Here is a 24,259-nt window from a genome sequence, read left to right on the forward strand (position 1 = left end):
GCAGAGAGTTCGCCACTCTGGCTTTAAATGCAAGATGACAAAACTGCAAATGGAAATGATTCGCTGCTCTGGAGAGGACATTCCCGCAGGGCGACAAGGTACCTTGCCTGAAATTTCCACTTTCACCCAATGATACAAAGTGCAGGAAGCCTGCCTGCAGTTATTCTTGGATAGACTTGGTTTTAGCAATCTTCAAGGATCTGTGCACCTAGGAAATGTTGCACTTGAGCTAGCATGGCGGAGGGTGGCGGCGGGGGGTGGGAACAGTAATATCTGCTGAAGGGCCCTCAGGGAATTTCCCCAGTATTTCCCCATTATGCATCTTTCCAAATCACATTTGAGTCAACACAGGCTGTTGACGTGGGGCCCAGAAAGGGAACTGCTCGGGTGGTGTATATATGGGGCAAGGACTGTGCCAACCCATAAGCAGCAGCAGCAGAGAGAGAGAGAGAGTCTCATTTTGCACCAGCTTCAACACAATGCCGAGATTTCACCAAAGTGGCCCACTTTGGAGGGCTCCAAAAGGTGAGTGACGGAAGATAAAGTGGGGTTTGAGTCCCTCAATATGACCGGTCCTCTTTCTAGCAATTCAATAATTCTCCCCTGCCAGGTGAGTCATCAACCTTCAGGTTAGTGAAGAGCTTTAAGATGGGGAAGGCCCATTACTCCGTGGCATTTGTGGGATGCAAAACTTTTTCCACACTGGTCCTGAAAGACCTACATTGACTCCCAGTACATTTCCGAGCACAATTCAAAGTGTTGGTGCTGACCTTTAAAGCCCTAAACTGCCTCGGCCCAGTATACCTGAAGGAGCGTCTCCACCCCCATTGTTCAGTTCACTCAGGTTCAGTTCTGAGGGTCTTCTGGTGGCCTTCTGGCAAGAAGTGAAGTTAGAGGGAACCAGGCAGAGGGCCTTCTCAGTAGTGGTGCCCACCCTGTGGAAAGCCCTCCCATCAGATGTCAAGGAAATAAACAACTATCTGATTTTTATAAGACATCTGAAGGCAGCCCTGTATAAGGACTTTTTAAAGGTTTTATTATATTTTTATATATGATGGAAGCCACCCGGAGTGGCTGGGGAAACCCAGTCAGATGGGTGGGGAACAATTATTATTGCCGTTGTTGTTGTTGTTGTTGTTGTTGTTGTTGTTGTTGTTGTTGTTACTATTCACAAGGCCAACAGCTTGAACTGCAGACATCAGCAGATGGCCATGACTTATCTCTTTACTGTGTGGGAGGAGGGAACCTTTATTGCAGTTTTCTGCACATCAAGAGGGTGTTAAAAGGTGGCTAAAAGATGGCCTGTCATTTTGCTGGTCAGTCCGCAACTCTATTGCTAGATCCTGTGCTTTGCATGCCCAAGATTCTTCAGTTTGGGATATTGTGAAGCCAGTTTGGTGCAGTGGCTGTTGGGCTAGTGTCTGTGAGTCCAGGGTTCAAATCCCCACTCAGCCATGGAACATATTTGGTGATCTTGGGCCACTTGGGGTGTTGCAGGGAAGAAATGAGAAAGGGGAGAACCATGACTGCTGCCTTGAGCTCCTTAAGAGGAAAGGCAGAATATACCTGAAAATAAATTATAAAATCCTCACATTTCCAGTTAAAAGGTTCTCAGACAAGCAATGCTGGGAGAGGCCTCAGCACAGGAACACCCTAAGGGCTCTTGCTGCTGCCCATCAAATGAGACAATATTGGACCACTCTGTGTGTTTGTTGCAGAGGTGGATTTAAACCTGGGACTATTAGCAGCCAAATTATGCCATCTCTCGGATCAGTCAACTGTCAAAGCTTCTTCTTGCCCCATTAAACTTTAGGAAAGTTAGTTTTACAGGACAAGCTGGGCTAGGAAAATGAACAGGGAACTAACAAATGTCCCCTTTCTTCTCTCTTAATTGCCAGCTCCTTTTAGTAGGATCATCTTCTTGCTGGTTTTGGGGTCCACTGTTGACAGCCAGCCCCGCTGCTACCATACCAAAGTGAATTCTCTGCTGGTGGCCAATTGCCAAGCTCAAAGACACAAGGAAGTCCCTGAAACGGACAGCTCCCTTCAGGTCCTCTTGCTGAACTTCAACTTTTTATCCAACATCTCGGATTCCTCCTTCTCCCAAATGCCATCCCTGAGGATGCTGTCTCTTGGGAAGCAACTGGGAGGATCCCTCTATGTCGGAGAAAAGGCGTTTCAGAATGTGCCCAGTGTCAGGATCCTGGATCTTGGTGGCAACAAGAACTTGACCTTGCACCCAGCTGCTTTCCGCGGCCTCACCCAGCTTGAGGTGTTGCTCTTGGATTTCAATGGTTTTGACGAAGAAGTACTGGAAAGAGGTTATTTCCAGGATTTGGTATCGCTGAAGAGGCTGGATCTTTCCGGAAACCGCATCCATAGGCTGAGGCCTGATCCAACTTTCCAGGGCCTGAGGAAGCTGAGCGTCCTTCAGCTGAAGCTCAACCAAATTGGGGAGATCTGTGGGGAAGACCTACAGCACCTCAGGGGCCACCATTTGGCCTTGCTTGACCTCTCATCCAACCGACTGCTTAATCCCAATGCCTGCACCAACCCTTTCTTCAGCATCGTGCTGGGAACTCTGGACGTCTCTTCGAACTCATGGACCGCGATGGAAGCTCAGAAGTTCATCACACGACTAAATGGCACTCGAATCCATAACCTCAAGATGCAGCACTCAGCCGCCCTCGGCAGCGGGTTTGGTTTCCGTAACCTCAAGGGCATCTCGCCTAGTACCTTTCTTGGCCTCCGTGGCAGCGGAGTTTACTCCTTTGACATGTCCAATGGCTTCCTCAGGGAATTGGGCCCATCTGTCTTCTCGGGGCTCCCAGACCTCAACATCCTGCTGTTGAGATCCAACCAGATTACTGAGATCAAGGACGGGGCCTTTTCTGGGCTGAGCCAATTGCGTATTCTCGACCTGTCCCACAATCTGCTTGGGGAGCTGTACACAGAAGCCCTTCGACCCCTGAGGTCATCCCCACTCCAGCACCTCATCCTGAAGTCAAACCACCTTGGGATTGTTCAACACGATGCTCTGGTGGGGCTGAACTCCTTGCAAACCCTTGACCTCCAGGACAATGCTCTCGTGAGGGTCCCAGCGGGGAAACTCCCATCCCTTCGGCGCCTGATGCTGGGGCAAAACAGGATTGGGGATGCCTGGGGTCTTGAACGTCTTAGCAGCAACCTGACCCACCTCGACTTCTCCTCCAACCGCCTGAGTGACCTAGGGAGTCTCTGGGGTCAACTAGGGGAAAACCCCACCTTGCGTTTCCTGAATCTCTCAGGCAATCAGCTGGCAAAGTGCTTCAGGGCTGAGAGAGGCCCCAGGCAGCTCAGAGAACTAGATATTTCCCATAACGACCTGGGAAACATCTGGAAAACAGAGAACTGTGTGGACATCTTCCAGCATTTGGAGAACCTTAGAGTCCTGAATCTCAGCTCCAATGGCCTTCGGGCCCTTCCTGAGGGACTTCTCCAGGGTCTGGTGTCTCTCCAGACTCTGAATCTCTCTGACAACCTCCTGCCCATCATTCCTGAGGAGGCATTCCTCAGCTTGAAATCCTTGCACAGCCTTAGCCTCCATGGGAACCCCATAGTGACCCTCTCCCACTCTACATTTCAGCCACTGGTGCAGCTGCAGTCATTGGACCTGAGTGAGTTGTCCTTGCTGTGCGACTGTGGGCTTTCTGACTTCCAGAGTCTGATGCAGGACAAAGACTCAAGGCTGAGTGGAGCTGTGGCCAATCTCCTGTGCATTCAGACCAGCCCTGATTTCCTGCATCTCTCCTTGTCCTGGTTCCTCCAGAGCAAGTGTGCCCAATAACATGTTATGACCAGTGGCGTAGCGTGGGTTGTCAGCACCCGGGGCAAGGCAAGTAATTTGCGCCCCCTAACCCGTGGATTTGCGCCCCCTAACCCGTGGATTTGCGTCCCCTAACCCTAACCCCCAGATGTTGCGCCCGGTGCGGCCGGCCCCCCCTGCACCCCCCACGCTACGCCACTGGTTATGACCCAATATGGGGATTGGGATGGAGGATGCGGGATGCCATCAAGCTGCACAGCAGCGCCAAAATCTGTGTTCCCGTTATTTAAAAAATGCCTCATTGTTGTCCTTTTCGCATGTGTGGGAACATCCATTTGGTAGGCCCATAATCTCTGTGTATTCAAGTAGCAAAGGCCAAATTGCTGACGTTTTGTAACTCACACCCCCAAGCTGGCTTTTTTTTTTTTTTTTGCTTCTGGCATGTGTAAGCAAAACAATCCAAACACACACAGAGAGAGGCAAATGCTGAGTGATTGCAGACCCTCCAAATGTCCCGATTTTCCAGGGACAGTCCTGGAAATGAGTCTACTCCCTGCTGTCAAAACTGCCCATTCCAATTCCCTCTCCCTTTGGTTCCTAAGCCCTAAACGACTTAGGTTCAAAGTATGTGAGAGACATCCTTTCCTAGAGATCCTACCTATCAGTTCTTAGTACAGTGGTACCTCGGGTTACAGACGCTTCAGGTTACAGACTCCGCTAACCCAGAAATAGTACCTCAGGTTAAGAACTTTACTTCAGGATGAGAACAGAAATCACGGGGTGGCAGCAGGAGGCCCCATTAGCTAAAATGGTACCTCAGGTTAAGAACAGTTTCAGGTTAAGAATGGACCTCCAGGGATACCTAAGAGACCAAAAGTTTACAGAAAACTGGGGGAAATTTGTTAAATATCTGGAGAATATAAGTGATGGTCAAATAACGCTAGAAGGTTTTAAAAGAGCACTGTGAATATGCGAGAGACATTGTTAAAAGGAATGAGAGGGAAAAAAAGATATAATTAATGACAATGGTAAAAAAGGAAATGCGGAAATTAACAGTGACTACGAAAGATTTACGGAAAAGCTGAAGGAAGTCCAAAAACAAAGACTTGGAAATTGAAATGTGAAATGTGAAAATAATGTATGTTTTGTTTTGTTGTAAATTAATAAAAATTATTTATTAAAAAAAAAGAATGGACCTCCAGAACGAATTAAGTTCTTAATCCGAGGTACCACTGTAGTTCCTCCACCCTCAGTAGTTTGGGGTGTGGGTGTGTGATGATTAAAATGCATTTTGTATCTTTAAACATGGTTTTAGTAAGTTGATAACCCTAAGAAGCAGAGGTTTTAGAACCAACTTGTGGATTTGGCAACCTAGCAAGTTAAGTAATCTACTGTTTGTTTGTTTGTTTGTTTGTTTATTTATTTTATTTACCTATTAAATTTATATACCGCCCTTCATCTGAGGATCACAGGGTGGCTTACAGTATAAAAGCACAAAAATACATAACATAGTAAGTACGGTTTGAGCAAGGTTTTTTTAAGAGGTGTATACATTTAATGAAATAAATAACATTTGTTAGAGATACTTATGCTAATGATGCATTCATACATCATGCTTTTAAAACATCTCTCCTTTCATTATCAGTAAAAAAACTGTGTCCTTAATCCAGTTAGATTGATCATTAGCTTTGCCGAGTAATTCAGCCTTGAAACCAATCCAAGGTGACCTGGCAACCTGAACAGAACAGTTAACACGTATATGTGTGCGTTTGCAAGTGATCGGGTTTTGCTTACAGAGAACTAAGAAGCAAAGAAGCAGGGTTGGCCCTAACTTTGAACCTACGCAAATGGAAGTTCCAGAGCATGTGATAAGGACAAATATTGAGACAATCATGGATAATTTGGGCAAAGGGAAAATGCCTGCTTCCGCAGCTCAGCACCATTTTCTACATCCTGTGGGGTGGAATTTCCTTTGCCATGTGTCTATGAAGGCAGTTCTGTTAGAGTGCCAACACCAGGAAGGCAATTTGGGGCAGAGAAGACCGAGTGGGAGAAGGCAACTGGGGAAAATATTACAATGTGAAGAAAGGATTATAATTCAGAAAAGACTTAAACAGCAGGCCTCACTTTCCCCCTATTTTTGGTTGTTACAAAACCTTTACTCAGGTTCCTTGGTGTGTGTACTCTTGAGTGTGTATGAATTTCATAGCTGTCAACTTTTCCCTATTCTCTATTCGGAATAAGGGAATTTCCCTTAAAAAAAGGGAAAACGTTTACAGCTATGATTAGGGCTTATGTGCTGCTAGGTAGGGTAATAGCTTCATTCCAGCTTCTCTCTCCCTTTTCCCCAGTCAATCTCCAACAAGGGAGAAAACACCTCACTTTTTAAATATTTTGCTAGGTAATAAAGTCTTGAACTTTCATTTTTGGTCTGGATTTCCCCCCCATACATTCCCTTGCAAAGGAAGACACCCCCCCCCCGGTTGTCTCCTTGCATTTCCTTTGCAAAACAAAGGTTCTTGTGTGTCTCAGGCCTGATCAACTTGATACACACAGCACCCTCTCACAAACTGGCTGTACTGAGAATAATGGACACATGGTCTATGTGGGTCTTCCATAAAGATCTCCTAATATTTCTCCCTGCAGCTACTTTGAATGGAGATTGCCTTGCGATGGCACACTGCTTTGGGCTTGATTGCAGAAGCTTGGTACTCACGGATATGGTCTATATCCCTATCCGAAAAACCGACTTGCCAAACCTGAGCAGCCAAAGGGAAAACAAACCCACACCTTTTCTATAACACACGGCATTCACACACCATTTGAATGACAATGCGCATCAAATGGGGGAGGGGCGGCCCCCTCAATTATTATTATTTTGGGGAGGGGGGGGGTCGAAGGGACTTCGGTTACAAGGAGTTGGTGCCTATGAGGCCAGCGAAGGAGATAATACGATGGTTATGCTGCAGCGCCCCCGGGTAAGCAAACAGCCACAGCCACCATCACATCAATGTGAATGAGCTGGTTTTGCAGAAAGCAGGTGTTATTGAGATGCCAGACTCCAAGCAGCGCCTTAATTAAAAGGCCACTTACAACAGAAGAGCAGAGTCATGCCTCGCGTAAAAAAGGTGGGATATAAATAAATAAAATTTCTGTGGCTTAACGGAGACTTGAAGGCAGCATTTATTTTATTTTTCATTTTAGAAACAACAGGCGAGATTTAAAAGCCATCTCGACGCGTCCTGGTGTTTATTTCCGTTTTGGTCTGCCCACCCCACCCCCAGTTGTACATTTCTCCACTGAACTCCAATGCATTAGAGCGGGAGGCGTTTTGCACTCTGCGTATGCTCAGGCACTCTCTTTTCCTTCTCATTGGTTCCACCACCAAGGGAACCCAGGACGGCGAAAGCGGAGGCCTGGGACACCACCGTCCCCACCCCCACCCCCTCTTCTGTCCTCTCCCTTTTCACCACCACGATTTCATTTCTTTCCTGCGGGCGCCTGGATGCACGAACAGGGCTGGACTGGACGGGATGAGCAGTGAGGCGGGCCCGCCTCCTCTCGCCTGATAGGCTCCGCGCCCTCCTCCCTCGGGCGCGATTGGCTGCTCCGGGGTAGGGACAGGATGGGCAGAGGGTGGCGCCGCTGATGCCGGGCTGATGCGAGCGGGCAGGTGGCCGGGACAGGTGAGCGCCTCCCGCATCCAGGCGCCTCCAGGTAAGCCTTCCTCCGGTGTGTCCCCTCTCTCATGCCAGAGGATGCCGCCGCTGTTGCTGGGGGGATCGGGAGGGCCGGTGGGTGGGGCAGACATACGCGGGTCCCTCTCGGGATGCACCCAAGCCAGGCAGGGGACTGTGGTCCCCGCGGGGGAGGGTGGCTTTAGGGACCTTCCCGAAAGGGCCAGCCCAACCTGAGATTGGCACCCTCGCCAGCAACGCTTCGGCCGGGCTGGGAAAGGCTCAGCCCCGTCAGTGGATGCGGAGCTTAGGCGCAGCAAGGACCGGCGGAGAATGAGGCAGCTGCCTTTTCTACAGAAAATACGAATTTTCTACAGAAACATGAGGACTGGGACCTTGCTCCTTTCTTTTAGGGGAAAGGTGGCGGTAGCTCAAATGGGAGGGCGCATGTTTTGCACGGAAAGGGTGCCCCGCACCCACCCCGGCCAGGTTCCATCTCTCTGTCTCTCTTTTTCACACACATTTCTCTAGGCAATGTTGAGGGGCTGGGCAGGCAAGATGGGGACTGATCCAGTATGGCAGCTTCCTATAAGGGTTGGATCCTGCATCCAGACCTGCAAGGCATCTGACATCTCCCTCTTTCTAAATGTATTGAGTTTAGCAGCAGAACTGTCCTCCTCAGAAGCCCCACAAATTCTGACTCCTGAAGTACCTTGAATTACCTCATATTGTTGTTGGCCTCAGTCTGTTTCAGGAGACAATGGGAGTGTGTGCCTTTTTTTGGGGGGGGGGGTAAGTGAAGCTGTTGGAAGGTTATGGTACCTGCTGTGGCTGTATTTGGGGGTGATGCAAATGTCACAGATTTCAAGCATGCACCTTGTCAGGTGGTTTAATAGTTCTTGAAGATACATACAAAAGCCATGTATTTCAAAGGTTGGCAGTTCTCTCGCTTATGAGGACAAATCTGCCACAGGCTGTTGGATCCGGAAGATTCTTTGTTGGAGGGTTGCTTTCTCTGCTGGAGACAGGGAACTGGGCTGAGAATTTGAGACAGAGACAACAATATCAAGATGAAAAAAAACAACAAAACAAAGCAGTTAGCATGTTCTTAATGCTAAATTACAAAACTGACAGGACTCTAAAGGAGAGGAGGAGAAAGACCGATTCCTTTTGGAAGCAGTAAATCAACAATTTCACAGGGATGAGGCTTCAGTTGAGAACCAGTGTGTTGTAAGGCATTTAAATACATCTCAACTAAGCCTGGAAATTGTAATTTGTTAAGGGTGCTGGGAATTGTAGCTCTGTGAGGGGCAAACTGCAGTTTCCAGGATCCTTGGACAGGGATGCTTTAAATGTGTGGTGTGCTGGCAAACCTAGACCACGAAGGCCTAAATTCAAATCCCTACTTGGCCATGAAACTCTCTGGGTGACCTTGGGCCAGTCACACACACAAAAATACCACAGTGGACTCCTAGGAGGAAAGGTGAGGAATAGGATGGGTGTGTGTGTGCTGGGGTTCACGTTTCCCTTGTCCTAACAATGTCCACCAGATGTGTCTGGAGGGCTTAGTGGTGAGAGAGCAAACACTCCCAATATGCTCAGAGGCACTCGATCGTAACTTTGAGAGGTGTGCTTTGGTACTAGAAATGGGTGCTGAGGCTCAACCATGGCAAGCACCAACTCCAATTTTGTGCAGCAGGAGACTAATTGAGGAGTTTGACACACTCTTGGGCTCATGACCCCAAGAGGTGGGGTAGGGGGTACACTTTGCACCTGCTGTTTGAAATAATTGCACCCAAATATTTATCCTGAGTTGCAGATTTCTGGGAAAGGGGAGGTGGACTTGCCAAGCACTAGTTTTGCATACGAAACATATTTCCTGGTTATGATGGTTGCCTGGGAAAGAGTCTGGAGAGATGCTGCCAGCCAGTGGAGGCAATACTGAACTCAATGGGACAACGGCCTGTCTCTGCCAAAGGCAGCATCCTGTATTCCTATGAGAGGTGCTCACAAACTAGTAGCACTTTGTATCGACTGGAGGTCTGTTCCAAAGGGTTCAAAATGCTGCGCATACCTTACAACAGCCCTGTGAGGTAGTCTAGTGGCAGATGTCTAACGGGACAGACATGACAGTCTGACAAGCATGCCCTTCCTCTGGAATCCCAGCCTCCAGCTGGCTGGCTTTTGTTGGCTGTGCCCTCCTGGTGATTAATTTCTAAAAAAAGAAGGGGACCTGGGCGGAATTACTCCATGGCCAGGCGTGTAAGGCACAGTCAGTCAGAAAGAATGTGGCTTCTGTTAACAGGCCTTCCAAATCAGCTCGACCATCAAAACACACATGGGAGGGATACTCAGAGCAGTGGCGTAGCGTGGGGGGTGCAGGGGGGGCCGGCCGCACCGGGCACAACATCTGGGGGGGGGGCGCTCACACTCGCAGCTCTCTGCCCCTACCTGGCTCACTCACTCTCTCTCACTGCAGTGCTGGCTGTGCGAATCCGAGCCGCCGGGTCGCCGCCCACTGTGGAGGGGAGGGTGCCAGGCGTGCGGTGCGGTGCGGAGCGGAGAGAGAGCGAGGGACTATCTGGGGGAGGGACAGCGAGGGACTATCTGGGGGAGGGACAGTGCAGCGGGGGGGGGGCGCAAATTACTTGCCTTGCCCCGGGTTAGGGGGCGCAAATTACTTGCCTTGCCCCGGGTGCTGACAACCCACGCTACGCCACTGACTCAGAGGCTTGTCTCAAGGGGCTCCATTTGGTCTTCATGGATTCTTTCTCTAGGTCTGTGTGTGGTTGCTGAAGACCTGGGAAACTTGCAAGAGGAGGTTTCTGGCCCAGGACCTGCTCAAGAGGACAATGGATCGACTGAAGGTCCCCCGTACCAGAGAGCTGGAATTTGGGGGCGTCCTAGGTGAGGGGGAAAGGCTGAGCTCGGGGGGGGGGGGGTGTTTGCAGGCAGAAGAATACTGTTATAGATTGGGTGCGGGGGCTAAACCTTAGAAATAAGTAAATGGTAGGATTTTTATTATTTGGGGATGAGATACAGTCTGCGAAGGAATTCCTGAGCTATCCTATGCCAAATGACCTGGCCAAGCTTTGGGCCGTTAAGAAACAATACAGGGTCATTGAGGGCCATTGTCAATGCAAGAGAACTGTCCTTCTCTCCGCCCCTTGCCCTGAGGTGTGAACAGAGACTGGGAGTTCGGAAGGTTGCAAGGATAACTTGGTGTTGTATGACAAGAAAAGATGATTTTTAGCAAGGTGTGCTGGGATGAAGAAGGGGAGAGAAGAAAGACTGGGATCCATCTTGGGCAGGCTGGCTGAAGGCTGGCTGGGAGAGATGCCTTGGACTCCAGGGCTGCCCTGCTGTGGGGGACAAACCCCTCTTGAGATGACCATGCTTTAAGATCTGGACTCCCTCCATGCTGACTGAAGGTGTAAATAGATGAATAAACCATATTTCTTAAAGCTACAACAGTCTCCAAAGGGAGCCTGGGTGATGCCTGGAATCCCATGGACTCTGGCTACCGCTCGGCAGAGAGATGGGGAGGCACTCAACTTTTGTAACAATACCTTTCTCTCATCCCTCCCCAGGAATCCTCTATTAGGGAGGCTTGGGAATGGTGTGAGCAGGGGATGCAGGACTCCTGGGTTCTGTCTCTTCCCCTTTCTGACCGCTCCATCTTTTTTTCATCACAGGGGCTGCCCTCCTTATCGTCCTGATGCCCACCACTGTCTTCTACCTCCTGTTGACTTGCAGAACGGAGCAGGCCAGCCTGTTGAACATCCCCTATCCTTTGCCCACCCTCCGCTCCTTGTGGGACCCCCGGGACTTTGCCCTAGTCTTGGCCTGGGTTGGATTGCAAGCTTTCTTATATATGCTCCCGATGGGGAAGGTAAGGAGACCTCCACACTCTCAAGGGATTTTCCCTGGCTTCTGCCACGGACTCCTTCTTGCCTGCGCTGCAGTAAGGTTCTGCAGCCTGGCCTCAGTTTTCCTCATCTGAGCAATGGGGAGAAAGGCTAGCTGGTCCTACTAGTAAAATGGCAGAAATGGGGAAGTGACATCACAAAACAGCGGCTGCCCTTGGCGACAGAGGGACCCTTGAGTCGTGGGGAAAGGCCAAAGCAGCCCTCTGTCTTTTTATTTTCCCAAAGCGCATTTTGAGCATTCCTCTCCCACCAGAGAGGCTTCCTCCTGGCTCCATATAAAGCAGAGTTTCCCAAATGTGGGTCTCCAGCTGTTGTCAGACTACAACTCCCATCATCCCTAGCTGGCAGGACCAGTGGCCAGGGATGCTGGGAATTGTAGTCTGAACTGTTGGGAATCTGTGTACGTGCAGCTACTCACAAAGAGTCAGTTAAGGTTAGGTAGACAGCCAGAAGGCAATCTGAAGGAGTAAGTCTGCCTGGTGATAACAGAGACATGGGGAGAGCTCCCTGATTGGTCAAGCTCTTTGTAGGGAGTGATAATTAATGGTTTATTAACTGGAATGTGTTAGTTCAGTATTCAGAGCTCAGTGTTCAGAGCTCTGTGTGTCAGTGTAGCAGTTGTGAGTCGTGTAATAGAGAGCTAGCAAAAGATCTGTGTTCTGATCCTGTAAATAGTCCACAGCATATAATAAACACCTAACTACAAGTTCCTGGTTCCTGCTTCATCTATCCTGTCTGCAGCCAAGTTGCCAATTGCTTCCGTGGATTCTGTGTGTACTCTGCTAGGTCTGGCTAAGGTCCTGCAACTAGTCAGAAAGATAGGTAAAGGACCCCTGACCATTGGTCCAGTTGTGGCCGACTCTGGGGTTGCGGCGCTCATCTTGCTTTATTGGCCGAGGGAGCCGGCGTACAGCAGGACTAAGCCGCTTCTGGCGAACCAGAGCAGCGCACGGAAACGCCGTTTACCTTCCCGCCGGAGCGGCACCTATTTATCTACTTGCACTTGGACGTGCTTTCAAACTGCTAGGTTGGCAGGAGCAGGGACCGACAACGAACTGCCGACCTTCTGATCGGCAAGTCCTAGGCTCTGTGGTTTAACCCACAGCGCCACCCGCGTCCCAAGTCAGAAAGTTGCGAAATACCAAATAGGTTTTGCCAATATTAATAACAGCTGGAGACCCAAGTTTGGGAAACCCTGATATAAAGAAAGCACCCCGCTTTCAGGCAGCCCTGGCAACATAGACCCCACCACAGCTTTCTGCGTCTGTGTGTGTTTTCAACAGGTCACAGAAGGGACCCCCCTGCGAGACAAGACCCGGCTCCAGTACCGGATTAATGGTAAGTGCCCCCCACCCTTTAGGAAAGGTCCCCCAGAGGTGAGAGAGCCGCCAGGGGTGCTGCTGGTGGCTCTCAGCAATGGGGAGGGGTGTGGTGCTGAGTGGCTTTTCAGCGTATCCCAGTGTTTCAAGACTGAGAACATTTTATTAAACGCCACCTTGTGATTCTCCCCAAGCTTAGCCATATCGGTATCGGCTTAGGAAGGCCGGGGGGGGGGGGGAGGCAGGAGGGATGATAAATTGATGTCTGGTCGTTGTTTGTTTGCCCCACCCTCTTTCTCCCCCTGCCCCACATTTCTCAGGGTGCCATGCCATGGTGGTCACAGCGCTGGTGGTTGGAGCCGGCCTGGCGGCTGGACTGCGCCTCAGCTACCTCCACGACCATTTCCTGCAGTTGGCCTTCTCTGCCTCCCTCGTGGCCTTTGGGCTCAGCGCCCTCCTGTACCTCAAGGCCTTGCTTGCCCCAGAGGCAGCCCTGGCCCCAGGCGGGAACTCAGGTGAGGTGCGAACCCTGACACTGGGCTCCTCCTGGCCTCCTTTGCCAACTCCACCTCGGCAGGGACTAGCGACTTGATGGGCATGGCCAAAACCCATCAAATGTCCCATGTCTGGTGCAAGCTGGTGGTGGGGTGGCAGGAAGGAAAAGGAAGGGGGGAAAGACTGAAGCTGTTATCGCCTCACGTGAATTGGCTCGCAAAATCGGATAAGGACTGTCTCCCGGGGATCATAGAATCATAGAGTTGGAATAGTCCACAAGGGCCATCGAGTCCAACCCCCTGCCAAGCAGGAAACACCATCAGAGCACTCCTGACATATGGTTGTCAAGCCTCTGCTTAAAGACCTCCAAAGAAGGAGATTCCACCACACTCCTTGGCAGCAAATTCCACTGTCAAACAGCTCTTACTGTCAGGAAGTTCTTCCTAATGTTTAGGTGGAATCTTCTTTCTTGTAGTTTGGATCCATTGCTCCGTGTCCGCTTCTCTGGAGCAGCAGAAAACAACCTTTCTCCCTCCTCTATGTGACATCCTTTTATATATTTGAACATGGCTATCATATCACCCCTTAACCTCCTCTTCTCCAGGATGATACGTCATTTAGCAAAAATAACAGAGAGGCCTGCAGTCCTTTTAAGGCTCATTCATTTCTAGAGGCAGGAGTTTTTGCGGAAAAACGTCCACCACATATGTAGCATTATTCTTGCTGGTATTATTATTATACGGCAACGGTATAAAAATCGCTACGTGTAAAAAATGATAAAATACCCAGGGGACGCAAATTGTTATTCCCAGTTGGCAATTACCTCTTTGTACATGTAATTTGCATCATTATGAACACACGGGAAAATGCGAATAGGCCGGAAAGGTCTTTGGGAATGCAAAGGGCTAAGATCACCCAGGGAGCTTCATGGCTGAGTGGAGATTTGAACCCTGGTCTCTCAGGTCCTAGCCTGGCTCTTTTACATTGAGACGTGGTGACTAAAAGATCAGCTGCAGAGCATTCTGGGAGGCTGTGTGTTCTTCCTCTGGTTTCTGAGCGTATACAGTGGTACCTCAGGTTACAGACTCCGCTAACCCAAAAACAGTACCTCAGGTTAAGAACTTTGCTTCAGGATCAGAACAGAAATCACACGGCGGCAGCAGGAGGCCCCATTAGCTAAGTGGTACCTCAGGTTAAGAACAGTTTCAGGTTAAGAATGGACCTCCAGAACGAATTAAGTTCTTAACCCGAGGTACCACTGTATGCTGAAAATTTGGGCACAATGTTCTGCCAACACTTCCCTGCTTCACGGGGGTGCAGCTGCCTAGAGGGGTGTGTCAGAACCACCTCCTCAAAGTGTTTTTGACGGCAATTTCTCCTGCTTGCCTCTTCCCCCATCCCACAGGAAACCCCATTTACGACTTCTTCATGGGACACGAATTGAACCCACGGATCAATACCTTTGACCTGAAGTTCTTCTGTGAGCTGCGCCCGGGTCTCCTTGGATGGGTAGGCATCCCTGCGTTGGTAGCAGAAGGCAGGGTTGGGGAGCGACCCCTTTGTGTTGGTGTGGCAACACCAAGGAGTTCCCCTCCCCCCATACTGGAGGGTCCGGATCGCTGAGGATCAGGCAGCTGACACAACTGGGATCCAGTATGATGTTGGGGTTGGAGTGCTGGGTGAGGACTGTGGAGATGCAGGTTCAAACCAGCCTGTAGAGCAGCTGTGGGGAACCATTGACCCTCCAGATGCTGCTGAACTACAACTCCCATCAGCCCCAGCAATGGCCAATGATGACAGGAGTTGTAGTTCAGCAATATCTAGAGGGCTGAAGGTTGCGCACCCCTGCCATAGAGCTGGCAGCAACCTCCCCTAACCGGGTGGCTTTCATGTCTTTTGGGGCCATGCTCTTGCAGGAGCCAAAATGGGGCATCCCAGAAGCCAATCGGAAGCCAGAATTACAGAATTCTGGGATGTCCTGCTTAAAACAGGACAGTTGAGGGGTACCGTATGCCACAAGCTGTAGCTTTTGCTACTACTAATGGTGATGAGGATAATACTGCTTTTTCCCCTCTGCCACCCGCTGCTTCCCTGCTCTCTCATAGGCCCTGATTAACATGGCCATGTTGGTGAAGGAGACGGAGCTGAGAGGAAGCCCTTCCTTGGCGATGATCCTCGTTAATGGCTTCCAGCTTCTCTACGTGGTGGATGCCTTATGGCACGAGGCAAGTCTGGCAGAGGGTGGGATCTCAACCGGCCGGCCTGCCAGCCTGAATTTTGCAGGGAGCCTTAATTCCTCAGTTTCTGCCACGGAGATGCATCACAGGAACTGCCAGGCAGGGCTGAGTTTACAAATGACACTGCACTTCCTTCCATAAGGACTAGAAACTTGCTTTTGTCTTTTAAAAAAGGAACAGAAGCAAAAGCAGGGATTTCCAAACTGCTCCCCTTCCCTAGTGCCTATTTCAGTCAAGCCTCCCAGGGGCTCAATAAACCTTATTTTGCCTATTTGGCTGTAAACAAAGAACACAAAAAGAGAAACTGACACAATGTGTGCCTGTTGGGCTGTTTTCGTCTTAGTGGACCTTGATTCTGCTCATGTTTCTCCTTCTGAATTTGGGGTGCGCCCCTGGGGGAGAGGACGGCTTACCTTTCCTCCCTAGTACCTGCTTCCTCAAATCACCTGAACCTGTTTGCTCTGCTGGCACTTCTCTGAAATGCACCCGCTCCCCAGTGTGTGGCTCACAGTGTGTTTATTTAGTGGGGACTGAGAGCTGGTGGATTTTCCTGGGCCAGATTAAAAAAGGCAAGTTTTCTTCCTTCCCAAAGGAGGCTGTTCTCACCACGATGGACATCGTCCACGACGGTTTCGGCTTCATGTTGGCTTTCGGGGACTTGACGTGGGTTCCCTTTTTGTACACCCTCCAGTCGTATTTCCTCGTCACCCACCCACAGAAGCTGAGCCTGCCCATGGCTGGGGGCATCACCCTGCTAAACGGTGAGTTGGGTGGCAAACAGGGCCTCTGAGCATGCACAGAATATATTTTCTTCCCCTCCAAGCTTCAGCAACTTTCTTTTCTTTTCGTGGCAGGGGTCTAATAATGTAACCAACTTGCTCTTAACTAAGCTTCCAGAATGGTAAGGGATATAAAGCCTTAATCAATTGATAGTAAACAGTGGGGACTTTGTACATTTAAAAACAAACAGGCAATATCCAAAATTTCCACTGTGTCAAAGATACTTTGCAGAGTGCCCCTACCCAGTGCCTAAGCTGAGGTGTGGATGATGCCTGCTACCCAGAAACAATTATTTCCTGAGTTTGGGAGGGCCAAGGGAGAGGCTGTGCGTAGAGTGCTAAGAGAAAGAAAAGCAAAATTAATGTGGCTTGAAACATATCTATGGAAATGTGCATGTGTTAATTATTTTTCTTCATAGCCCTGTCCCTTCAGTCACCCCAGAGCTCAAACTCTCTGTCTGTCCACCCACTCTTCCTCTCTAGCGTGCTCTGCCCATTCATGCCATCTCACTCTCCCCCCACCCCCTTCTCAACCCTGCAGGCCTGGGCTACTCCATTTTCCGTGGTGCCAACTCCCAGAAGAATGCCTTTCGCCGGAATCCTGCCGACCCCAAAGTTGCTGGTTTGTCCTCCTTTGTGGCTTGTGGCCTGTTTGGACCCTGCTGGGAGACACACAAGCTGTGCCCCGCGCCTTCACAACCTTTGGCCTCTAATGTTCCTTTTCTTAAAATGTATAGCTGCGGCTCACGCGGGCATGTGCCTCAGAGAAGCGCCTGCATTTAAAATCCAAACGCCATCGCTTCTGAAGAGGAGTGGGTGCATGGGCGTCATCTTTGCCTGTGGGAGGGAGGTGGAAAATTGGGCACCCCTGTTTTCCTCCCTGTTGCGAAAACAGAGCATGGCTGGCCTGCTTTTGCAGGACCTGCATGCCTTGTGAACCTCTTGTGAACCCCTTTGTTCTCACAAGAGAAATGTTATTTCCTTTCAGGGCTGCGAACCATCCCCACGGCCACAGGACGGCGCCTGCTGGTGTCCGGCTGGTGGGGCTTTGTGCGGCACCCCAACTACTTAGGAGACCTCATCATGGCTTTTGCGTGGTCCTTGCCCTGCGGTAAGCGGGAGCCTCTCTCCCCCTCTGTCAGTATCCAGACCACACTCTGTAGGAAGAGAATCTCAGTGCCCGGCCCACTCACCAGGGTCACACAACACCATTGCAAGCAATTACATGACCTTGCACATAGTGTGTGCCAAGTTGCCAAAGACACAGAAAGGAGAACAGGGAGACAGCATCCCCTCAGATAGACAGAGCTGCTGTGCTTGTTTAAAGAAAGAACGAACCTATACATGTCAACGCAAATTCTGAGGGTGCAGAGTTAAGCAGTGCCCGTTTTCCAATGTTCATGACTCTCATGGCCTTTTGAGTAACCACTGGGAGGCTCTCAAACTCCTCACTTTGGAGAGAAACAAGCAAAACACGAAGAAAATTAAATATACCCCTTATAATTTCATGTTATGCCCTGCTAAATCCCAGAAAGAGCTTTCCCATCATCTTCCAGCCTTTCAAGGCTTAACCCAGGGAGCGGGAGCCTGCAGTTGGGCTCCCACATCCTCATTCCTGACCATTGGCCATGCTGGCTGCTGCCGGGGCAGATGTGAGTTGTAGTCCAGCGGTGCCCGGTGGGGACCCCTGCACTGGCCCCCATTCCTCACAGTAACCCACCAGGCAAAGAATGGCATTTCATTAGAAACACTATATGTATGTTACACAGGAGTTAAAGGTAAAGCATTAAGATCCAGCAATTAAGATTACAGCAATACCTCTGTTAGGTAAAGGGACCCCTGACCATTAGGTCGAGTTGTGACCGACTCTGGGGTTCGGTGCTGGCGTACAGCTTCCGGGTCATGTGGCCAGCATGACTAAGCCACTTCTGGCGAACCAGAGCAACGCATGGAAACGCCGTTTACCTTCCCGCCGGAGCGGTACCTATTTATCTACTTGCACTTTTACGTGCTTTCGAACTGCTAGGTTGGCAGGAGCAGGGACTGAGCAACGGGAGCTCACCCCGTTGCAGGGATTCGAACCGCCGACCTTCTGATCGGCAAGTCCTAGGCTCTGTGGTTTAACCCGCAGCGCCACCTCTGTTAGGCCAGCCTAAATGTTACAAAATAGTTTGGAAGCTTTCAGGGTTTCCCTGCCCAAACTGATCAGGCTGGATCTTAGAAGCTGGGTTTGGGGCGAGGGGGAAAGAGAGAGAAAATCTGAAGTGGTTCCTCTGTGTCCCAATAGCCCACCCTCCCCAATGGTTTCCCCATTCTGTTTCCTCTCCTCAGGCCTGACCCACATCCTGCCTTACTTCTATGTCCTCTACTTCACCATGCTTCTGATTCACCGGGAAGCCCGGGACGAGCACCAGTGCCTGAGGAAGTATGGCCTCGCTTGGCAGGAGTATTGCCGCCGCGTCCCTTACCGGATCTTCCCCTACCTCTACTGAGCAATCGATTGACAACTCAGCTCTCGCCCTGCTCACCACAACAGAAACCCACCGTTTCTGCCTGCCTGGAGAAGCCCATGCCCACACAGTCTCAACCAAGAAGAGGAATAGGTGCCGTGGTTGTCACTGTGGGGTCACAACACCCCTCCCCACCTCCAGGAGCTGTGGGGAGGGGGGTCCCTCAGCCTGCTGCAGCTTTGTTTCCAAGACCCACTCAGACAACATGGCCTGCTTCTTTCAGGAAATGAGAGGCTCTCTTGCTTCCTATCTATTGCCCGTCAGGACATTTCGATCTAGAAATCGCTTTCTTTTGTCAAGTCTGAATTTGCAAAAATTTAACCCACAAAGATCATGTGGGCAAACTCTGTATTGCTGGTTTTGGTGGTTTTTAAAAAATCCTTTTTCTGTGCAGACAGCAAGAGCCCAGATTACACGACTGGAATTACTTTGTCGATCTTCACATATTTATTCTGTTTCTGCAATGCAGCAGACCATCGAGCTACATCAAAGACATTTGGCAAGCTGCAACCAACTGGAAGTGCTGCTCTGGCCTCTGAGATTCCACCGCAACTCGTTTTGGAGCAATAAGGACTAGAAGCATTTTCAGTTAATTAAGGATTTTAAAAAAAAAAAAAATCTGAGATCTTTGGCATGCACAATTTCTGTGACCAGTGCTACTAACCTGTGGAAAAGGCAGATTCCTGTTTATAGGAATTTAAGGAAGCTGTACTGAGAAACCTGACATATTAAACAGAACTGAATTTATTTTGGGATGGGGAAAAATAGCTAACTCCACTTTTTGACTATGGATGTCACTAGACATTCAGAAAGTGACATAAAAACTCTCAATCTGGATTTGGAATGATTTCTAATCAAGCTTGGATTTTGGGGACTAGATTTTAGTAAGCACTGATTTTGGTAACACAGCAGAGGTTCAGGTTTATTAAAGTAGCTTTTGAAAGTCAAATGTTTCTTGAACAGCAAATTAACACCAGGGAACTTTTTTGTCAGGTTTAACCATTTTGGCTAGGCTAGGGGAATGTTTGCAGTCAAGTGTGCAGAATTTCAAATTTGTGCAGAATCTTAATTTAGGTCTAGTTGGGCGCTTCATGTGTGCATGGAACAGAGAGTAACCTTTTTTCTCTGTCGTTTACACACACACACACACACACACACCCACACACCATTTGCTAAAGAGTCAATGGAAGCATAACAGGGCAGTAGAAGGAATTGGAGCACACCAAAGTTGTCTGTAGATGCTGGTGGGTTAAGGATTAAACTGGATTTCCCTGGCTGGGTGGGAAATTAGGGGGGTTATTTCCTTCATTTTTGAAAGGGGTGGGAGAAATGAGCAAATGTAACTTATTTTAATAAATAATATATTCAAACCTCTGCGGGGTTTGGAATGTAATTTTGGCAAAGCTGCTGCTCCACACTTCTTTGAGGACATCAACAGTGAATGCAGAGTCCACACAGATATTAGCAAGAGGGTATTTTCTCCGTATCACGGTTGGATACAAGAAAGTTGCCAAAATGCTGTAATTTCAGTAATGACAGTGACGGACGGTTAATTTCCCTCAAATCAACAGATCACATGTTCACTCATTATTTTACAACACGGAACACACCTTTGTGTTTTAATATGCTGACTCCAGATTATTAAACTCTAAACCCGTTGGCTGTTAATACTTCTGCTAGGTGTGCCTTAATCCTAAAGCATGTTCTTAGAAGTAAGGCTCGCTGAGTTCAATATCCATTCACACTTTGTAAGATTCTTCAATCAGGGCAGTCTGGAGGGTGGCTACTCAATGTATTTACTAGGATGTAAGCTCTACTAGATACAGTGGGACCGTCCTTATCCCAACTAACCACACATAGGATTGGGCCACTGATTAAAAAATGGAACAAAAGCAGCAAGAAAGTTCACCAATTTATTACACAAGCAGCCCCCACAAGTGCCTCTTGAAACCCAAGCCTCACTCCATTTCAAGGTGTTAACGTGAAGTGAGACAGAAAAGGGGCTAATCTTGTCTAATCCAATATGTGATCCAGTTTACAGAGTATTCAATTTCCTGCTCCAAAGCCTAATCTGGTTTCAGCAGGAGGACTCTCCCCCCAACTCCCTCCCAGGCCAGCTGGTGAGCATCTGACAGCTGTCAAAGTTCCTGAATTCAATCCAGTTCTTCTATCAGGGGCTTCTTAGGAGGAGGCACTTTGGCCCCCCACATCCGCTCCAGTTCCTGGCTGACAGCCCCCACCTCCTTGACCATGTCTAGGTGGGCTTGGTATTCCTGCTGCACCTCCAAGGCCAGGAGGCTCAGAGCCACCTCATTCTCATTCACCCAGGAGAGCAAGAACTCACACTTCTTCTGGGCCCCAGAGATTCTGGCTCGGTCCTGGGCAGGCAGCCGCCTCTTCCCTTTGCTCAGCAGTCGGGCCATGTGGGCGAGGGCAGCCAAGCTGAACCCCTTTTGCTGGGCCTGGCACTCCCCCATTAAAATCTGGGCCACGGCCACCATCACCTTGGCATTGCCCAGCAGGCATTCCGGGTATTGCCCCATTGCCAGGGCCTGGAGGGCGGCTTGTAGGGCCTCGGCTGTAGAATGGAAAACCTGCTTGGCCCCTAGAGCCCCAGAAACGTCAAGGACCGTCTCGCAAAACTCAGGGAGCATCTCTGCCTCGTCTGCCTCTCCATTGTACAGCGCCAAGGCGTAGGCATAGGCATAGAGAACATTGGGCAGCTGGAAGCGGACCAGAGGTGAGGTAGGAGTACGAGTCAGGGAGGCCAGCGGAGGGATAGAGGATGGCAACGTGGGTACTGCTTGCTGTCGAAGGCTCCGGGTGCAGGTGGGAGAAGCCTCTTCTGTGTGGGTGGGAAGTGGTGGCTGTTGCAAAGAAGCCTCCGGGTGCTGGTGGGGCTCCAGCTCCTGAGCATCCCCGGAGTCCCCCTGGAGCTCCTGGATCAGGGCAGTGCCATCGCATCTCCTGCCCCTCAGCCACCAGGGCTCCCAGGCGGGCAGGAGTCCCGAGATCTGTCCACTGCTCAGCAGCTGCTGGAAGTGCTTCCTCTGGCCGGGGCTCAGCTGCTCCCACAGCGCCTCCTCTTGCTCCACGTCGGGGTTGAGGCCTAGCGAAAGGTCCTCATCCCCGGGTTCGCGTAGCTCCTGCAGCCGGAGGAGGGCCTCTCTCAGGCGGCGCTGGGAAGCCTTGTCCCCCCGAAGGCCCCGGAGGCTTAACTCCAGCTCGCGGCTCTGGAAGTCCTGGGCGCAGGAGCCGTGGTCCCGGTAGCAAGGCACGGAGCAGAAGCGGAGGTGGCACCGCGGGCAAGTGTAAGGGGCTCGCCCGGCCTGGCAGTGCCCGCAGGGAAGGTCTGGCGCGGGACTCGAACCCGCGGAATCCATGCCGGAGAAGAGGCAGCCGAGGAACGCCGAGCGCGTTCGGGAATTTCCGGCAGCAGCCTGTGTAAAAGGTTTCCGCGTTAATACCTTACTGCGAATCGGTAGTTTCCGTTCATTCTCGGGCCGGAGAGCGCCGAGCCCCAGAAGGCTGTGCGCGCGTTCCTTGAAAACTGGTTTCCGCGCAGACGCACTCACGTATGTAAATCCAGCCACAACAGTGCATTGTGGGAGGAAAACCGGAGAAAAGACCGGGGACTTTAGGGAACTTGGAGACATAAATCTACCGATATTGGATATGGAAGCATTGCTGTTCTATCAGAGCGGTTTATTGCACCTACTTTGAAGAGTTCACCATATCTTGTATAGCAGAGCCAAAGAGTGCCCAGGAGGTGCTTGAGCGCTTTCAACTCATACTTACCTGGCAGGGGAGACACCATGATCATGAAGGTGGTTTTCCCAGGGTGAGGCTCATCCATTGCACTGCGGGTGTGCTGACCCCTGCGATTTCCCCAAATGCGGGAAACTCGACTGCATAATTTGTGGTAGTGGGGGACTGCGTTCGCGCTTTCCCCTGATTTTCGGTATTAAAAATAGATTTAGTGTATCGTGCCGCTTTTAAGCTTAGAAGTGATTCCGAGCGCAGAGGCTGTGTGATATCCATTTAATGTATTTATAGCGCTCATATCCAGAATGGTTGGCGTTTAGTTGGCGCTGTGCTACGCTGCTTTGAAATGCGAGAAGTTAGCCACGCTGGTTTGAGATATAAGCATACCTGATTTGTTAAGTGGGTCGTATAATGGTGGAGGCTGGTTCATAACGCGAGTGGCATGTTGCCCCACCAAGCAGAACGTTCAGTATGCCCCATCTACTTAACTGCCTTCTGATTTACAACCAGGGTAAGGAGGGGATCACTTATCAATTTCCTCCTCCTTAATGGGACTGTTGCTCCTTGTAGTAGATCTCTGCTGCAGGGAGGATGGGGGCAGGGGACACAAAACCTGCACCTGCAGTTTGGTCTCCCTGCCTTCTCCAATACCCAACAGGTATTGTGCAGGTGTGTGCCAAAATCCTGAGCTAGTTACAATATGCGAAGAGCAATTTTCACAGGGTCCAAAAATGTGAGCTGGGAGCAGGGGCTGGGCAAGCTCTTGTGGGGCGTGGCAGCTCCTTTGGCTCTTTGAACAATATAGAATAAAAATAATTGTGCACCAGTTAATTTGTTGTCAACAGTTCAGCTTAATGTTGCACTTGAATGTTTATGCCTGCAGACATGGAGCAGGAAGCAGAAGAATGTAACTTCCAGAGACCTCAAAGGAATGGGGGGTAAAGTGTGGTAGTGAAGAATCAACACTGTAGAAATTTACAGAGAGAAATAGGCAACACCAGTGGGTGGGCAACAGGGACAACTGGAGCAATTCGGAGAGGGAGGAGCAGCTGGCAGCATTTCCAGGTCCAGCTTGAGCTTAATTGGCAACATGCGTTTCCTTGCAATTTATGAACCCACCGACTCAAGCCCATCTTAAATAGCTAAACACATGCCATCAAGCAGAGGTAGTAGAGCAGGTAATGCATCCCCCTTCTTCTTCAAGAGCAGCATTTTTAGCACTACCATGCTACTACAGTGGTCAACCTGTGGCTGTCCACTTTGGACCTTGGCCAGGTTCCTGTCTCCCCTCCAGTAAAACATCCCTTGGCAGGAAAAAAAAGCATGGCAAGAACAAGCCAGAATCCTTCTCCATGATACTTGTGTTGGAAATATTTTCTGTATGAAAGCAGTCCATCCTGTGAGCCCTCTCCAATGACCGACTTAAAAATACATCAAACTAAATGAGCACTGTGTTGGCCATTGGCCCTCCCCCTCCGTTACTTTCTTGCTTTGTGAGCTCCTAGTGGAAGTGATTTGTCAAATAGTAGAGGCTAATGCGCTACATATAAAAACTAGCCATGGAAATATGCCATCATGGAGGGGCAATGGAGAGCTTGCCCATTTTAAATGCATATATGCTTACTTCTTATTTTTATGAAGGTGGCTGGTGACAGTATTTCCCTCTAAAAACTCTGACCCTGAAAAAGGAACTTCCCTCTCCCAAGACTGATTTAGTAATCCCCGAGTGATCGGAAAGAGGAC

At 49.9% G+C, this 24,259-nt stretch overlaps 3 protein-coding genes across 4 annotated transcripts; 2 read left to right on the plus strand and 1 right to left on the minus strand.

The window, feature by feature from the left end:
- The first annotated feature begins 410 nt into the window (after positions 1-410).
- Positions 411-3,851, plus strand: LOC310665936 (toll-like receptor 5). The gene is made up of 2 exons (XM_083416320.1): positions 411-525; positions 1,899-3,851. The coding sequence occupies exons 1-2, from the start codon at positions 480-482 to the stop codon at positions 3,824-3,826; spliced, it is 1,974 nt and encodes a 657-aa protein (XP_083272446.1). The 5' UTR covers positions 411-479; the 3' UTR covers positions 3,827-3,851.
- Positions 3,852-7,287: 3,436 nt separating this feature from the next.
- TM7SF2 (transmembrane 7 superfamily member 2) lies at positions 7,288-20,125 on the plus strand. 2 transcript variants are annotated; one of them, XM_083417097.1, is made up of 11 exons: positions 7,288-7,522; positions 10,260-10,389; positions 11,178-11,374; positions 12,695-12,749; positions 13,051-13,245; positions 14,631-14,734; positions 15,331-15,450; positions 16,055-16,223; positions 16,783-16,863; positions 17,230-17,352; positions 18,573-20,125. In XM_083417097.1, the coding sequence occupies exons 2-11, from the start codon at positions 10,335-10,337 to the stop codon at positions 18,731-18,733; spliced, it is 1,260 nt and encodes a 419-aa protein (XP_083273223.1). In that variant the 5' UTR covers positions 7,288-7,522; positions 10,260-10,334; the 3' UTR covers positions 18,734-20,125. The 2 variants fall into 2 exon arrangements, with proteins under 2 accessions (XP_083273223.1, XP_083273222.1); XM_083417096.1 differs by lacking the exon at positions 10,260-10,389 and having other exon boundaries at positions 7,417-7,522.
- A 525-nt stretch (positions 20,126-20,650) lies between these two features.
- ZNHIT2 (zinc finger HIT-type containing 2) lies at positions 20,651-22,298 on the minus strand. The gene has a single exon (XM_083417088.1). The coding sequence runs from the start codon at positions 22,132-22,134 to the stop codon at positions 20,905-20,907; it is 1,230 nt and encodes a 409-aa protein (XP_083273214.1). The 5' UTR covers positions 22,135-22,298; the 3' UTR covers positions 20,651-20,904.
- Between the last annotated feature and the right edge of the window lie 1,961 nt (positions 22,299-24,259).

Source organism: Podarcis tiliguerta, assembly GCF_965153285.1.
Source record: "Podarcis tiliguerta genome assembly, chromosome: 16".
In the NCBI taxonomy this organism is placed as follows: domain Eukaryota; kingdom Metazoa; phylum Chordata; class Lepidosauria; order Squamata; family Lacertidae; genus Podarcis; species Podarcis tiliguerta.

Excerpts from the sequence above, each read along its gene's own strand:
- LOC310665936 (XM_083416320.1), top strand. The coding sequence starts at position 480 with ATGCCGAGATTTCACCAAAGTGGCCCACTTTGGAGGGCTCCAAAAG. Across the intron at positions 526-1,898 it reads ACTTTGGAGGGCTCCAAAAG|CTCCTTTTAGTAGGATCATC; the intron begins GTGAGTGACGGA and ends CTTAATTGCCAG.
- ZNHIT2 (XM_083417088.1), bottom strand. The coding sequence starts at position 22,134 with ATGGATTCCGCGGGTTCGAGTCCCGCGCCAGACCTTCCCTGCGGGCAC.
- TM7SF2 (XM_083417096.1), top strand. The coding sequence starts at position 7,465 with ATGCGAGCGGGCAGGTGGCCGGGACAGGTGAGCGCCTCCCGCATCCAG. Across the intron at positions 13,246-14,630 it reads GGCCCCAGGCGGGAACTCAG|GAAACCCCATTTACGACTTC; the intron begins GTGAGGTGCGAA and ends CCCATCCCACAG. Across the intron at positions 15,451-16,054 it reads TGGATGCCTTATGGCACGAG|GAGGCTGTTCTCACCACGAT; the intron begins GCAAGTCTGGCA and ends TCCTTCCCAAAG.